We start from the raw sequence: 13,890 nt of genomic DNA, 5'->3' as shown, positions 1-13,890 counted from the left end.
AAGCCACAGACGGCTGTGCTAACCCCCAGTTTGTGACTCCACAGGTTTGGTGCTGGGGCCTGAGAATCTGTATTTCTAATAAGTTCCCAGGTAGTCTGGAGACCACACTTTGAGAACCACTAGAAAATAGCTGCTAAAAAGGAATCTTGGTATGTTTAGGTCCAATACATGCAACATTCTTGGTTGAAACAGTCTCAGAGAAAATTATAAATGGGTGATAGAGAAGATGAATTATCAGAAGGTGACATAATATTATGGAATACGCTATTCAATAATGAGCTTGCCTCATTACCCTTAGACTTTTTTCAAAGTATGCTTCTTCAGGAATTATCTTGTTTCACTCACTATAACTCCAATTCTAGAGAGAGAAAAAAATTCAAGTTAAAATTCAAGTTATTTTTGTTCTCAATAATAATCACCTCCATTGCCTCCCTGCCCTTCAGTGCCCTGGGCAAGCCTCTTTAGTCATTGTTTCTTTATCTGTAGAAAGGGACATGATAATAGTACCTATCTCAGTGAATTGCTGTGAGGATAAAATGAGACCCTAAATGGAAAATAGTTGGCACTGAAAATGGCCTGTAAATGGTAGCTATTTTTTTTTTTTTTTTTTTTTTTACTAATTCATCTACTAATTTAAGGAAATAAATTGCAGTGGTCGTGGGACCAGTGACCCAAACTACTTAAATCTCTAATACATTAATTGATCACAGTAATAAACCCGAATTTGTTAAAAACAAAACAAAAGGTTGTTATGCTCCAAGTACTTTGCTAACTGTGGCGGAGAACTGTTTGATTTGGCAGTGTTGGCTCAAGCTATCAGTATAGCATTCCCCCAAATACAGATTATAAATAAGGACCACCTGAAGCGCAATATGGGCCTCCCCCCCACCCCCGCTCCCACCCCGAAACAACAAAAACCATATCCAGGGGAGATGCGTAGGAATCTTTAATCACCCCAGGTGATTTTTTTCTGATTACCAACTTTGAGAAACACTGAAGGGACCTCTTCTCCATTCTATATGTGGCTAATATAAACCCTAAACATCATTTCTATGTATTCGTTAGACCGTTGTTTACTAGAAAATTTCAGAAGTCCTTTCCGACTTAGTAATTTTGTTATTTTGAGTTGAACTGAAATTCACTTGGAGCGGTCAGTTGAAAATATTTTTTGTTTGTGCTCTGAAAAGGTTCCCAGTGTTCGGGGTAAAGTCATCCTTTCACCCATGGGGGACCTGTGCCTCGTGCCTGAACTGCCCGCCTAGTACCTACCCCCTTGAACTTCCTCTCGCAAGCCTCCTCCTCCCGCTTCATCTGGGCCTCGGGTCTAGCTTGTTTTGTCCCTTCGCGGCTTTTGAGTAGAACACTTGGTGCTTTCCCAGTTCACGACGCTTTGCTGGAATCGTCAATTTCCAGGGATTTCACAGGCTGGCCAAAACAGTTTGTTCAGAACAGCGCCGCCGGGGCATTGGCAGCCCTGGGCGGCCGCGCGTTTCCTCACTCCCCACAACCACCCGTGACCTTGGGCGAGCGAACGCACGCCGCCAGCTGCGTCAGGGCCACGCTCGGGCTGGACTTCGGAGCTCAAAATGGGTGTGGGGAGTGAGGAGGTTTCATAAACAGAAAAGACCTCGAAGCCATAAGGCAATTCTTTTCCTTTTCTGGGGGTGAATCCTTACGATTCTTGGGGGAGGGAATGTCTGCCCAGGGCTGGAGACAAAGCGTGAGAACTAGGATGGCGAAAAACGGGTTTGAATGAGAAAATTCGAAGGAGGGAGGCTGAGGGCGGACAATTGGGTTAAAAATAGAAACGCATCCTCCACAGGACTCGCTCTTCCCAGCTCCACCCTAGGGGCCGACTGCCAGGCCAGTGGCTGGGCTCCGCGAGAAGGCACAGCAACCCGTCTCGGCCCCGCCTCCCGGACCTACTGACAGGGCACCGGGGGCGTGGCCTCGGGCCCGCGACGTCACCGCGCTCCCCGCCGCCGCCGCCGTCGGGGTTTTCGCTGACGCACGGGTCCCGCCCCCTCCCCCTCTTTTCCCTCACAGCCCGGGTGCCGGGCGGCGAGCGCGTTAGTCGGCCGGGACGCGGAGCTGTGTGCATCTCCTACGCGGGCTCGCTCGCTCCCGGGAGCCGCGCAGCTTCCCCGGCGGTGGCAGGAGCGGCGAAGAGCGCCATCAGCGGGCCCTTACGGCCCCAGGCCTCGCGGCGCGCGGTCCGCTCGCCCTCCTCGTCCGCCCAACCTGCGGCCTGTGGAGGCGTGAGGCGACGACGGGCGAGCGCCTCGAGCAGCGTTAGCCGCTGCGGCCTCCGGTCCTCCCTCCACCTCCTCCTCGGCCCCCCCTCGCTTCCCTCCTCCCACTTCCCGAGCTCCGGCGTGTCCCGGCCACGCTCGGCGCTGCTGCAGGAACAAAGGAAGACCCCGCGGCGGCGGCGGCGCCACCTCCGCCTGCGGCTCCGACCCGCTCCCGGCCCGCGGCGGCGGCACCAGGGCGCCCGGCTCAGCCTTCCCGGAGGCCTCGCCCCGGCCTCATCGTGCCGGCTTCGCGCGCGAACCCGGCTTTCGCATTTGGGACCCCGCAGGGTGAGTGATACGGGGCTGGGGGTGGGAACCGGGCTCCTTGTTGCCGGGCCGGGGGCGGGAGTGAAGGGACCGGGGCGCCGCGGGCCAATGGCGAAGCCGGAGCAGGCCGCGGATGGCGGCGTCCGGGGGAGGGGAGCCCGCCCGCCAGCCCAGGAAGCACAAAGACGGAGGCGTCATCCTGTCGTCGTGGCCCGAGACCTGGCTCCCGGCGTCCCTGGCTCGCTCCACAGCACGGTCGGGAAACAATGCACGGCGTGCCGCCTCTGCGGGGCCGGCCTCTAGGCCGCTCGCCTCCGCGGCGGCGCCCGGCGTGGGCACCACGACCCAGAGAAACAAAGAGGCCGAGGCGGCGGCCGCGCCCCCTGCCCGTTGCAGCCCCCCCTAGCTCTCCCCTAAGAGGAGCCGTTCGGGGTCGGGGGTCGGGGATCCGCGTGGGGCCTGCAGGCGAAGGGCTGGCCTGGCCTGCTGAGCTGCTGTTCTGCATGACTCAGTGGTTTTCGGAGAGGGCCCTGTTGGGCTTTACTGAGTGAGGCCTTTGCTTGGAGGGGGATGGGGGATCAGTGGGACCCGAACTTGTTCCAAAATCCATTGGAACATGGGGCCGGGGGTTCTCGGCGTCGTCTTTTGGGCTTCTCGACGTCGCTGCGTTTTTACCCTGAGATCCGTTTTCATGGAGGAAATGGAGCACCTTCTCCTTTGTTTGGTGCATTTAGGCTGATGAATGTGAAATTTTTTGCTCGCTTTCCACGCACTCCGTGGAGTTGTGTTTTCGGGGAAGGGTCGGATTATCTTTATTGATTGAATGTCTCCTAAGGGATAGCATCTAAGGAGATACCAAGATAAAGGAACATATAGGTCGCACATCCCCGTTCTTAAACCTAGGATTTAGATACAGACTTCTAAAAACATAAACGAATGTATTTTATTCCTTATTTTTAGGATTTTTTTAAAGAGTAGGCTTTCAGAACTCAATTGGTGAAAATATTGCAATTTTATCTTTGAAGTTTTTTTTAAAATGTTTCCCCACACCCCCCCCTAAAAAATTAAGGATTCTTTGTAGTTGTCTCCTGTTTTCTATCTCGCGGGCCCTGAAAAGGAGCCTTTAAAAGTCAATTCTACTCCATTTGGCAAAGAGGGAACTGAAATGTGGAAAGTAAGGACTTGCCCAAGGTCACTGACTTAGTGGCAGACTAGAGACTTGAACTCAGGTCTCCATTCCCAGGTGAGTGGGAATTCATGCCATCTCATCACATCATGTGCACCTGGAAGAACTGTATTCCATAGGTGTAAAAGCTCTTTGTTCAGAATTGGAATTGGATAATTGTTCAGTTACACTCGGGTGTTTTTTTAAGCTGTAAGTTAGAGGAAGCCATAAACTTTATAAAATCTGCATTCTAGCTATATCTGATAGAGCTGACACGTGCATGCTCAAGTTGCTAATTACTTTAAAGGCAATAAATAGTAATGGTATTTTTTTCTAAAATACAAGGGGAATGCAATACCTAATGGGAACACACATCCCACACTTCATCCCCTAAATCCTCACTAAATGAGGATTCTTTTTTACGCGGTCTCCACTGTGCTTAGTTTTTTATCAACAACCTTGACCATTTTAGCTTTGAGTGACTATGCTTTCATCTTCTAGATTGAGATTGTTCTGTAGTTTTTCCTACATAAGGAAAAAACTAGCAGCCCTTTTTTTGTTTTCTTATGTTAGATATATGAACGCTGCATCCTTAGTTCTTGGGGTTGTGTAGGAGTTGGCAGGCTTTGAGATATAAATAGAAGCTGATTTCAGAGGCCCCTGTTGACTAGGCTTTATGTGAGAGCCTCCATCCAGCTCAGCTTGTCACATTGCAGCCTTGTGACAGGCTGAAGCGCCCTCCCATGTGATCTGAGCTTCTGAGAAATATTAAAGCAAGCTGTGCACATGTGATGGCATTTAAAAGCTGGCTTTCTAGGGGAAAAAAATCTAAAAGATGGGAACCCATGTAGAAGACTCATGTCCTGGTACCTCTTGTGTGTCTCGCAGTTGAAAGTTATTTATAATGAAATGAAGGTAGACATGTTCTCTGAAGCAAAGTTGGAATACTTTGTTATCTCTCTGTGTGTGAAATCTTTAGATGGAGTATCCTCCATTTTATCTAAAACAAACATTTTAAGAATCAGATTAACTAAAATTACTTAGGTATGTTGATCGCTTGGCCTTAAACTTTAAAGCCAATGTCACATGAGACTGGGCCTCAGTGTAGAAAATGTAAGCTAGCATACTTAAACTGGTTTTAAGGAGTTACCCAACTTTCATGCATAGGGCAAACATTCACACATATTTTGTGCGTGATGGGCATGCAAATACATACATATTTATCATTTGAAAGCATTTTTTGCTCCTATTATGCTCATTTAAAAACCCAGCTGAAAGTGTTTATTAATAAACTTCCTAAGTGATGTTGAAATGTTTACACTACCCTGCTCCAAAATGAGTCAGCTAAATTCCAGTTAATATTTAAAGAGACAGTGTCAACTAAATTAATACTGTTGTTCAAAGTAAGTTGTGGATCTTGGTCACTCCACACAAGCTAGATTGTCTTAATATTTGTATGGTGCACTTTTACTTACAAAAGGGAAGATAAAATGTTTTGGGGAATAATTACCAGGGGTCTGGCCAGGTCAAAATTGGTTAGTCCCCTTCTCCCATCTTCTAATTTTGGTAGTTAATACTTGTTAAAACATAGTTTTTTAATAACTCACTAAAAAGTGTATTCTAGTATGTAGTTGGATAAAATGACTGACCACAAGTTACAGCACACAAATTTTCCTTTAAGCAAATGCTCTCAAATATGCTTTTTGTACATATGCTTATACATGTTTAAGATGACATGAAAACCCTCCACAACTTTATTTTAAAATAATTTTTCTTGAATATGTATTTTCTCATCCAGAGGAAAACTTATTAATAATTTAGCACAGCGTTTTAACAAGACTTTTAGAAAAGCAAATCTTCCTTGCAAACAAATGCTTGCTATGTAAAGCTTTTTCTGGTAACCCAGCATTGGATATTAACCATTACTAAAGGTTATGTATATATATTGACTTTAATATATTGAATTTGAGCTTGGAACGGTTTTATTATTTTCTGGTATGAGGAAGACAAGCACTTGTTAAAATTAATAGTGCCTTTGGCTGAGAAATCTGGTTCATAATTTGTGTATTGCAGGTTCCTAGGCACTGGCTTTGACATACTCTGAAACTTCAAATGGAGAACGTAAAAGGAGTTTCGTAAACCAGCTGACCCTAAATTCTTAGAGATTTACTTGTTGGTGCCAGGGTAGCAGGAAGGGCTACCAGTTCTCTTTTCAGCCTTATGTGAAGATGTTTCAGCATTAAAAATTACAGATGCTCTGCCTCAGCAGATTTGTCAAATTACTGATGAAGCCCAGATATGTACAGGTGTTCTAAGAAAACTTTATTCATCCAGTTTAAAGAACCACCTATAAATATCAAGAGTCAGTGATAATTGTGATTAGCCAATTAAGTAAAAACATTTGAAATGGTCTGCCTGTAGTGCAGCAGAGTGAAAAGTTACTTAAAGATACCAGTTTCCCAAATTGATTAAAACATAACCCTGAGAGCTAACAGACCTTTTCATAAATTGAAACCAAGAATAGTGATAGGTAAAAATACCCTAATAATTGATAAAAATTTTTTTGGGGTTTTTTTTTTGGTCCTAAAACAGTTTGCTTTTATAAAGGCAACAAAATATTGATAATTATCTCTGCCCACCCTTTTTAATGATTAACAGAATTTGGGCTTTTGTTAAAACTTGCGTAGAAATTACAACGGTATACCAATGATTATATTAGACTATATTTTGGTGATAACACTAATTTCTGAAATTTCGTTTCGTCTGTAGCAGAAAAATATGGCTCAGGAGACTAACCAGACCCCGGGGCCCATGCTGTGTAGCACAGGATGTGGCTTTTATGGAAATCCTAGGACAAATGGAATGTGTTCAGTTTGCTACAAAGAACATCTTCAGAGGCAGCAAAATAGTGGCAGAATGAGCCCAATGGGTAAGTTATTTCCAAGGAAAAACACATTTGAAGAACTGGTGGACAGAAATACAGAACCAAGAATTGGGGCTGAGAATGCTGAAAGCACATGGAGAGAACACCTGACAAGAGCTTGAAATTCAAGCAACAGCCCAAGTGCTTGACATGACTGATCAGGAATGAATGACTATCTACAAGCATCTTCTAGCTTTTCAGTTTTCTTTTTTGGGGTTATTTTGTTTCACACTTGTGTTCATTGGATTGACTTTTTAATATTTTTTGTTTGGATACTCAAGTGTAGGATTACAGCACAGTGAATGCTTATATCACTAACCTAATTAAATGCAAGTATTTATTACTACGTCTTGATACTAAGTGAGTTTTTGTAGTGTTCATTGGTTCCTTACAAATCCTTTTTTTAAATAGGGACAGCTAGTGGTTCCAACAGTCCTACCTCAGATTCTGCATCTGTACAGAGAGCAGACACTAGCTTAAACAACTGTGAAGGTGCTGCTGGCAGCACATCTGAAAAATCAAGGTAAGATTGAACGTTTCAGAGTTTTTATGATATTACAAAGAGGAAATCAAGATGTCTGTACTGGTCCAATAATAAGTTAATAGATGCCCTTGGCTTTGCAATCGAGGATTTCAGTGTCTTTTAATACACGACTCTTAAGTCATTGAGTAAAGATGTGTGTTACTTACACTTGACTCCCTAACCCCCTCAAGGATACTGTGTTGGAAATGCTGTGCTTTTTTATTTCTTTGTAATTGAGGTTTAGGGATTGTCGAGTGAGACTGTAGAATATTATTGGGCCAAACAAGGTGTTTTGGCAGAGCTGCCCTTTTGCCCTTAAACAAGTTACAGGCACAGCTAAAAATCCCTAGCTGGTTGTAGAATATGGTAACCTATACAAAATGCAGCCTCGAGTTCATGAGCCATTTATCAAACTTTTTTCTCAACCATTTATGCTGGGCATCCAATATTTTTTTTAAACTTTAGATTATCTAGCTCCATTTGCTTATTTTGGAAATATATAATTTAAAGTTGAACTGACAACTTATTCATTGTCTCAAGAAGTACCCTTAACACCTTTAAAAATTGTTTGCTTGAACTCAAATAGAAATGTGCCTGTGGCTGCCTTGCCTGTAACTCAGCAAATGACAGAAATGAGCATTTCAAGAGAGGACAAAATAACTACCCCGAAAACAGAGGTGTCAGAGCCAGGTATGTTTTTCATTTAATACTTGTTCAGTTCTGAATTTGATAGTGCAAGAAATGGCTGGTGGGGGGATTCTTTCCTTCCCATTGAAGGACCAAAGAGGAGGGAGAGCCATAAAATATAGGCCAAGCAAAGAACTACTATCTTTAAAAGTATCTTGAAGAGTATGAGTATCTTGAAGTGTAAAATAGTCATATTTATTCTCAGTTTCTTCTCTGCTCATCCCCTGCACTACCCTTGTGCATAATGGGCAAAGTCTGTAATCTGGAGATTGGATGTGTTAAAAACTTGATGAAGTTAAATTTCAAGGGTATAAAGAATAATTTTATAACCAAAAGCAGTAACTTTAGTTTTGATATTGTCAATTTTGTAGAAAACTTTTAAGTAGAACAACATATTTGAAAACTAGAACTTATTTGAAGTACAATATTCCTATCATATATTTTGTGGGAGTTTGAAACTCAGTGTGGAAAGGCATTTTGGTTTTCATGAGATATGGTGACTTTGGAAACTTTGCTTATATAGCACAACCACAAGTGCCCTGATGGTGCAAGAAGACTGACTTGAATTACCTGTACTAGGCCCTAGAACAAAAAGATTTCTGTGCTTTATATAGTGCACGTAGCTTATTTGATCAATTTGTTCTTTTTTGGCAGAGTGCTGATTAAATGCAATATAAAACTTCTGTTGTGAAAAAATACTGTCAGTGGTTATACAGTCTGCTTTCGAGGCTGGCTTTTGATAACAGCGTCAAGTTTGTTTATTGTATTAATCTTACAAAGTTAAGGCCAAATTCTCAAGTTTGGCAGGTGAATCTATATTTGGCATTTTGAAATGAGCTCCATCCTTAAACTGACCACATTAGTTTGCCCGTGATGCCTTTGTTTGGGTTTTTGTTTTTGGTTTTGGTTTTTAAATACAAAATTACTCTGACCTTGGAAGAATAGTCTTGGGTTAGAGCTAGTCTGCATTTATTATTACTTAGTAGGCATTCCGTGATTCACTGCTATTTGCCTTTTCTGTGTCATTTTCTTATTCCCCCTTCTTCTCTTGTCTCAGGAGCCGTAGTTCATTTTTCAGATGTGGCCAAAGAAATGGCTGACACCCTCCCTCTACCCCATACAACTATTCCCCTAGATTATTCTTTATCCTCATGACATCAGGATAAACATTAATGTTGTCACAGTAGCAGTAGGTGGAATATTGTTCGTTTAGTCTAATATTAGGCTATTTCTCCCAGTAGATTCATTGCTCATGCAATTGAATTATAAATTTGGGCAGAGTTTTAGAGAAAATTGCCATTAAATCAATCAGCTTGTTGTAGGAGCTTGTCTATATGCTAATAGCATTGGTGCTGGCATATTTGGGCAGTAATTTCAGCATTGCATACATAAATTTGCTATTGTTACATTTGGATTAATATTAAAACCTGAGTTTATAGTGTTTCAGGTATAGTTGAATTATATGTAAGTAGATGTAAATTTTGTTATTTTTGCGTTAAAGAACTAGTGGCAGTGTGGGCTTTAGTACAGTAATGTATTTTTTGTTCATTGTGAGAAATGTTATTGATGCCATGTGTACACTGAAACTTAAAGCCTTTTTAGGTGGAGAAACGGTGGGACTGTTTGTAGATGCTATCTCTGTCGATAGTGGATGCCCATTTTAGATAAGATTCTTGTTCTGCCTGTGGAATCCTTAATAGTTTAAAATCAATACTTCTCAAGTAGTTTCTAAAGACTGTTTGCCGATCTGTTTTTAAAACCAAGCTTTAAAAAAACCTTTCAAGTCTTCCTATGATGTTTAGTGCACCTGTGAAAATGGTAAAATGATTGTTTTGGAATTTTTGGATCTGACGTTGATTTAGGGATAAATGGTTTGGGTTTTATTTGTCAAAATTTGCTGTTTTTATATCTACAGGATTTTTTTTCCTATAAGCATAAAATCAAAGTTGGCTACTTTTATTTACTGCGATGTAATGAATTTGAACTGCCCTGATTGAAAAGTTTGCATTTAGGAAATTATAACGTGGAAAAACTGAGCATATGATTAACATCTCCCAGCTCTTTAAAACAGAATTAGGATTTTGTTTTTAGTACTGGCTGTTACCAGTGTTTTAAAGGAATTTCTTGAGTGAAGCGATCATTTTACAAAATTAGAGAAGCAAGTAGTATGGTGATTGGCAGGAATTTCTCAGATTTGAATCAAGTTCTGTTGTTAAAATGGAAGATTCTGTTTAAAGCTTGTATTTTCAAGGAATACTTAACAAACATTTTTATCAGGCATCTTCCTGTTTCTCTTAAATACTTCCTTTTTTGACTTAAAAATGTTAGCCAGTGAATGCTTGATAAATTTGTGTTTTTGTCCTTTTCAGTTGTCACTCAGCCCAGTCCATCAGTTTCTCAGCCCAGTACTTCTCAGAGTGAAGAAAAAGCTCCTGAATTGCCCAAACCAAAGAAAAACAGATGTTTCATGTGCAGAAAGAAAGTTGGTCTTACAGGTATTACAAAACACAAGACAATGTATGTTTTACTTCTGCAGTTAACAGGGAGCTTTTGGTCACTCCCTAAGAGACTAGTTGGTCTTACACATAAAAAAAAAAAAAGCCTGACTAGCTGTAGTCTAGGAAACGTGGGGGAGGTGGTATTGGGGTGGAAAGAAGTTGGGTTTTACTTCCATTTGTCTCCTAATCATATAAAACTATTAACTCAGGCCCTCTTATTTTATTAGATTGATAAAAAGTTTTTGTATACCTAGGGAAAATGTTACTGAACTAACAGCACCACCTACTTTGAGCTATGCAGGGAATGTTCTTGGTACTTTTTTTCTTGTCTTCTTCAAATCTCAGACCTTGATGGTTGTTTTCACTTGAGGAAGCATTACTTAAGATATGGTAGGACTGTGTTTTGAATCCAGGTTAGCCTAACTCCAGAGCCTGTGTAAATTTTATCCTACTTTGCATCTACAGGAGTCGATAGAGGGAGAGCATCTGGTAGAAATTAGCTGGCAGATATCCCATTTTGTTTTCTCCACGTGGTTTGGCTTACCAAACACTTCGCTATTGCCCTTGCAAGGAAAGACTGAACATAGTTATTTGAATTTCTCACCATGTCAAAGGAAGTTAAAAGTTCCTTTTCCAGGTTAACGTGATAGACTCTATAAGAGTTGACTGTGTCTTATCACCAGGAAGTGGAAGAAAAGAGTTCACTGTCTTTTACGTTACAAAGCAATGAAAATCTGGTTCCTTTTCTATAGTGACTAAGGCTTTTTTCTCTTTTAATTGCCTCAAGTTCTCAAATGACTCTACTTCTTCGTTTGTACAGGGTTTGACTGCCGATGTGGAAATTTGTTTTGTGGACTTCACCGTTACTCTGACAAGCACAACTGTCCGTATGATTACAAAGCAGAAGCTGCAGCAAAAATCAGAAAAGAGAATCCAGTTGTTGTGGCTGAAAAAATTCAGAGAATATAAATTACTTCCTGTGAAGAGACTGAAACTTTGTTTTTATTTTAATATATCGTAGGAAAACATTAAAGAGCAGATGCATGGCCATTTTTCTTTGATGTTCTCCAGAGTTTTACTTTACACTTGTCTGTCTTATAATTGATATTTTAGGATGTTTGGGTGTTTGTTACAGGCAGAATTGGATAGATACAGCCCTACAAATGTATATGCCCTCCCCTGAAAAAAATTGGATGAAAATCTGCACAGCAAAGTGAAACACACAGATAATAGGAACAAAATGTAGTTCCCATGTGCCAAACAAAATAAATGAAATCTCTGCATGTTTGCAGCATATCTGCCTTTTGGGAATGTAATCAAGGTATAATCTTTGGCTAGTGTTACGTGCCTGTATTTTTTTAAAATGGTACACCAGAAAAGGACTGGCAGTCTACTTCTACCATAGTTAAACTTCACCCTCTTTAATTTCACAACATATTCTTTGGAAGCAGGAAGAAATGCTCATAAAGAGGATCAGACCTTCTTTCCCGTGAAACCAGTATTTGGCGCCATATATAAGCCTGGTTAAATTGGTCATCTAAAGCTGTCAAATAAGACATTCTGTGAAAGGTAAACATCGAAACTGGTTATAAGTAAAACCATCAAGCCAACAACAGGGTCTTGAGATAACCTTTGAAGCTTATTGTACTGGCCTGCACCAGAAGATGTCTGCATTACTCATTGCTAAAAATGTGTAGCACAGAACTGCACTAGGATTAATTTGTTTACAAGACGAAATTTAAACTCTACGTTTGGTTTTCACATACAGCAGCTCTATTGAATAACATGCATCTGAATTTTAAGTTGCAAAGGTATCTGAATAATTTTTCATGTGCATCTTTTGTCGAATGTTTTGGTTCAAGAAAGAATGTTTAAAGCTTTTTAAAAGACTTCAGTTCTTAATGTAACTGTACCCTTCTGCATGGAAAATCATAACCAACATGGCTGCAGTAGACTTCTTAGTGGTATCCAGCACCACTTGCAGAGGGCTGCTTTATCATATTGTACTTGGGTGTAGGACTCTAGTGTTCTTGGGTGTATTGCATGGGCTGCATTATCTACAGCATTGTACAATAACAACTAGAAAAGGCAGTATACTTCACTGATGCTTGTCTGGTAATAATCACTTCTGTGTTATAATGGAAGGTTTTTTGTGATGTATGAAACTTGTGTTTTTTATATATAAATGAGTATAGTTAGTGTTGTGGTAATGCCTGTTTTCATCTGTAAATAGTTAAGTATGTACACGAGGCACTACTTCTGATTTATTGCAGTGTTCAGTCCTAGTTTTTACTTTTATTCTTAAAGCATTCAGTTTTGCTTTCAATTTTATGTACCTTAGTTCTGAGTTAGACCTGCAGATGTGTACAGATAGTTCATATTTATGTATTGCACATAATCATGCTATTCAGCATTGATGCTATATTGTATTATGTAAATAATAAAAGCCATGTACAGAGGGAAACTTCACTTGTTCATTGGGTTTTTAAGCCATAGTTGGAGTCCTAAAGGGGGAAAATTAGAAAATGTTACTTTACATGGCTATATAATTTTTTTTCCTTCGCCATCGCTGAACTTGTACAAGTGATAATCGATATTAGAAGCATTTGCAGGTATGATACCTGATAGGCAGTTTATTTTTGAAGAATTCAATAGGCACCTTTGGGATTAAAACAATTTTAAATTTTGAGGAGAAAGATGAAATTTGAACAATTATGGCCTACCCCGCTTCTCCATGTTGTAAAAGATGATGTTTTATGATAATTCTGAAGAAGAAAGTAGGTATGACTTAGTTTACAAAAAGAGTTCTGTTTTATTTCTGTTTTGGGTTTGGCTCTAATACAGAGATGCACCCATGGACTTGGTCTCTGTAGCGTTTATGCCAGATCATAAAGAACAAGGGGTGACAGGTACATGTTGACTTTACCTGGGGTAAATGAATACCAGAGTGCAACTGTTGCTTCTCTGTGATGGAGTTTGGGGTGGAAATACCCTAGTTTTATTTGTCAGTTCTTTGCATGCTGCTACTTTTGCTTCAAGTTAGGGAGGTACATATGTATGTCAAAGTTCCTATACTGACATAGGGTAGTATTTCTCTGAATATGAAAAGTCACAATTGAGTTGAAAATTTAGAAGTTGAAGATTTAGAAGGGCAATTTAATTTTTCAAGTTAAAAATGAAGTCAGAGTGGTATAGAGAAGATGAGCCCTCGGACTCCATCACTCTGAAGGTCTGAGTAGTAGCAAGAGAGAGATAGTTTTTTGTTTGGCCAGGCTGCAATGCAATGGCGTAATCTTGGCTCACTGCAACCTCTGCCTCCTGGGTTCAAGCGATTCTCCTGCCTCTGCCTCCTAAGTAGCTGGGATCACAGGCATCCGCCACCACGCCCAGCTAATTTTTGTATTTTTAATAGAGACAGTTTCTCCATGTTGGTCAGGCTGGTCTTGAACTCCTGACCTCAGGTGATCTGCCCGCCTCGGCCTCCCAAAGTGCTGGGATTACAGGCGTGAGGCACTGCACCCGGCCAATCAGTT

General features: G+C 41.2%; 1 protein-coding gene and 1 long non-coding RNA gene across 4 annotated transcripts in view; one reads left to right on the top strand and one right to left on the bottom strand.

The window, feature by feature from the left end:
• LOC112204387 (uncharacterized) overlaps window positions 1-1,579 on the bottom strand; it is a 29,620-nt gene extending 28,041 nt beyond the window's left edge. Inside the window, exons 1-2 of the long non-coding RNA XR_008537057.2 lie at window positions 1,270-1,579; window positions 293-358 (exon numbers count right to left, since the gene is read on the bottom strand). This is a non-coding gene — a long non-coding RNA (uncharacterized LOC112204387). The remainder of the gene's footprint in view (window positions 1-292; window positions 359-1,269) is intronic.
• ZFAND5 (zinc finger AN1-type containing 5) lies at window positions 1,554-12,821 on the top strand. 3 transcript variants are annotated; one of them, XM_009456731.5, is made up of 6 exons: window positions 1,554-2,582; window positions 6,496-6,655; window positions 7,061-7,172; window positions 7,759-7,862; window positions 10,229-10,354; window positions 11,178-12,821. In XM_009456731.5, the coding sequence occupies exons 2-6, from the start codon at window positions 6,505-6,507 to the stop codon at window positions 11,324-11,326; spliced, it is 642 nt and encodes a 213-aa protein (XP_009455006.1). In that variant the 5' UTR covers window positions 1,554-2,582; window positions 6,496-6,504; the 3' UTR covers window positions 11,327-12,821. The 3 variants fall into 3 exon arrangements, with proteins under 3 accessions (XP_009455006.1, XP_009455007.5, XP_063643842.1); XM_009456732.5 differs by lacking the exon at window positions 1,554-2,582 and adding an exon at window positions 2,666-2,816; XM_063787772.1 differs by lacking the exon at window positions 1,554-2,582 and adding an exon at window positions 2,722-3,804.
• The last annotated feature ends 1,069 nt before the right edge of the window (window positions 12,822-13,890 follow it).

Source organism: Pan troglodytes, chromosome 11, assembly GCF_028858775.2.
Source record: "Pan troglodytes isolate AG18354 chromosome 11, NHGRI_mPanTro3-v2.0_pri, whole genome shotgun sequence".
Lineage (NCBI taxonomy): Eukaryota > Metazoa > Chordata > Mammalia > Primates > Hominidae > Pan > Pan troglodytes.
Note: the sequence above shows the minus strand (reverse complement) of the source record. Positions and strands in the feature narration are given on the sequence as shown.

Bases quoted from the DNA above. Each gene is read 5' to 3' on its own strand.
- ZFAND5 (XM_009456732.5), top strand. From the start codon at position 2,670: ATGGCGAAGCCGGAGCAGGCCGCGGATGGCGGCGTCCGGGGGAGGGGA. The intron at 7,173-7,758 runs GTAAGATTGAAC...GAACTCAAATAG, and splicing joins AGCACATCTGAAAAATCAAG to AAATGTGCCTGTGGCTGCCT. The intron at 10,355-11,177 runs GTATTACAAAAC...TCGTTTGTACAG, and splicing joins AAAGAAAGTTGGTCTTACAG to GGTTTGACTGCCGATGTGGA.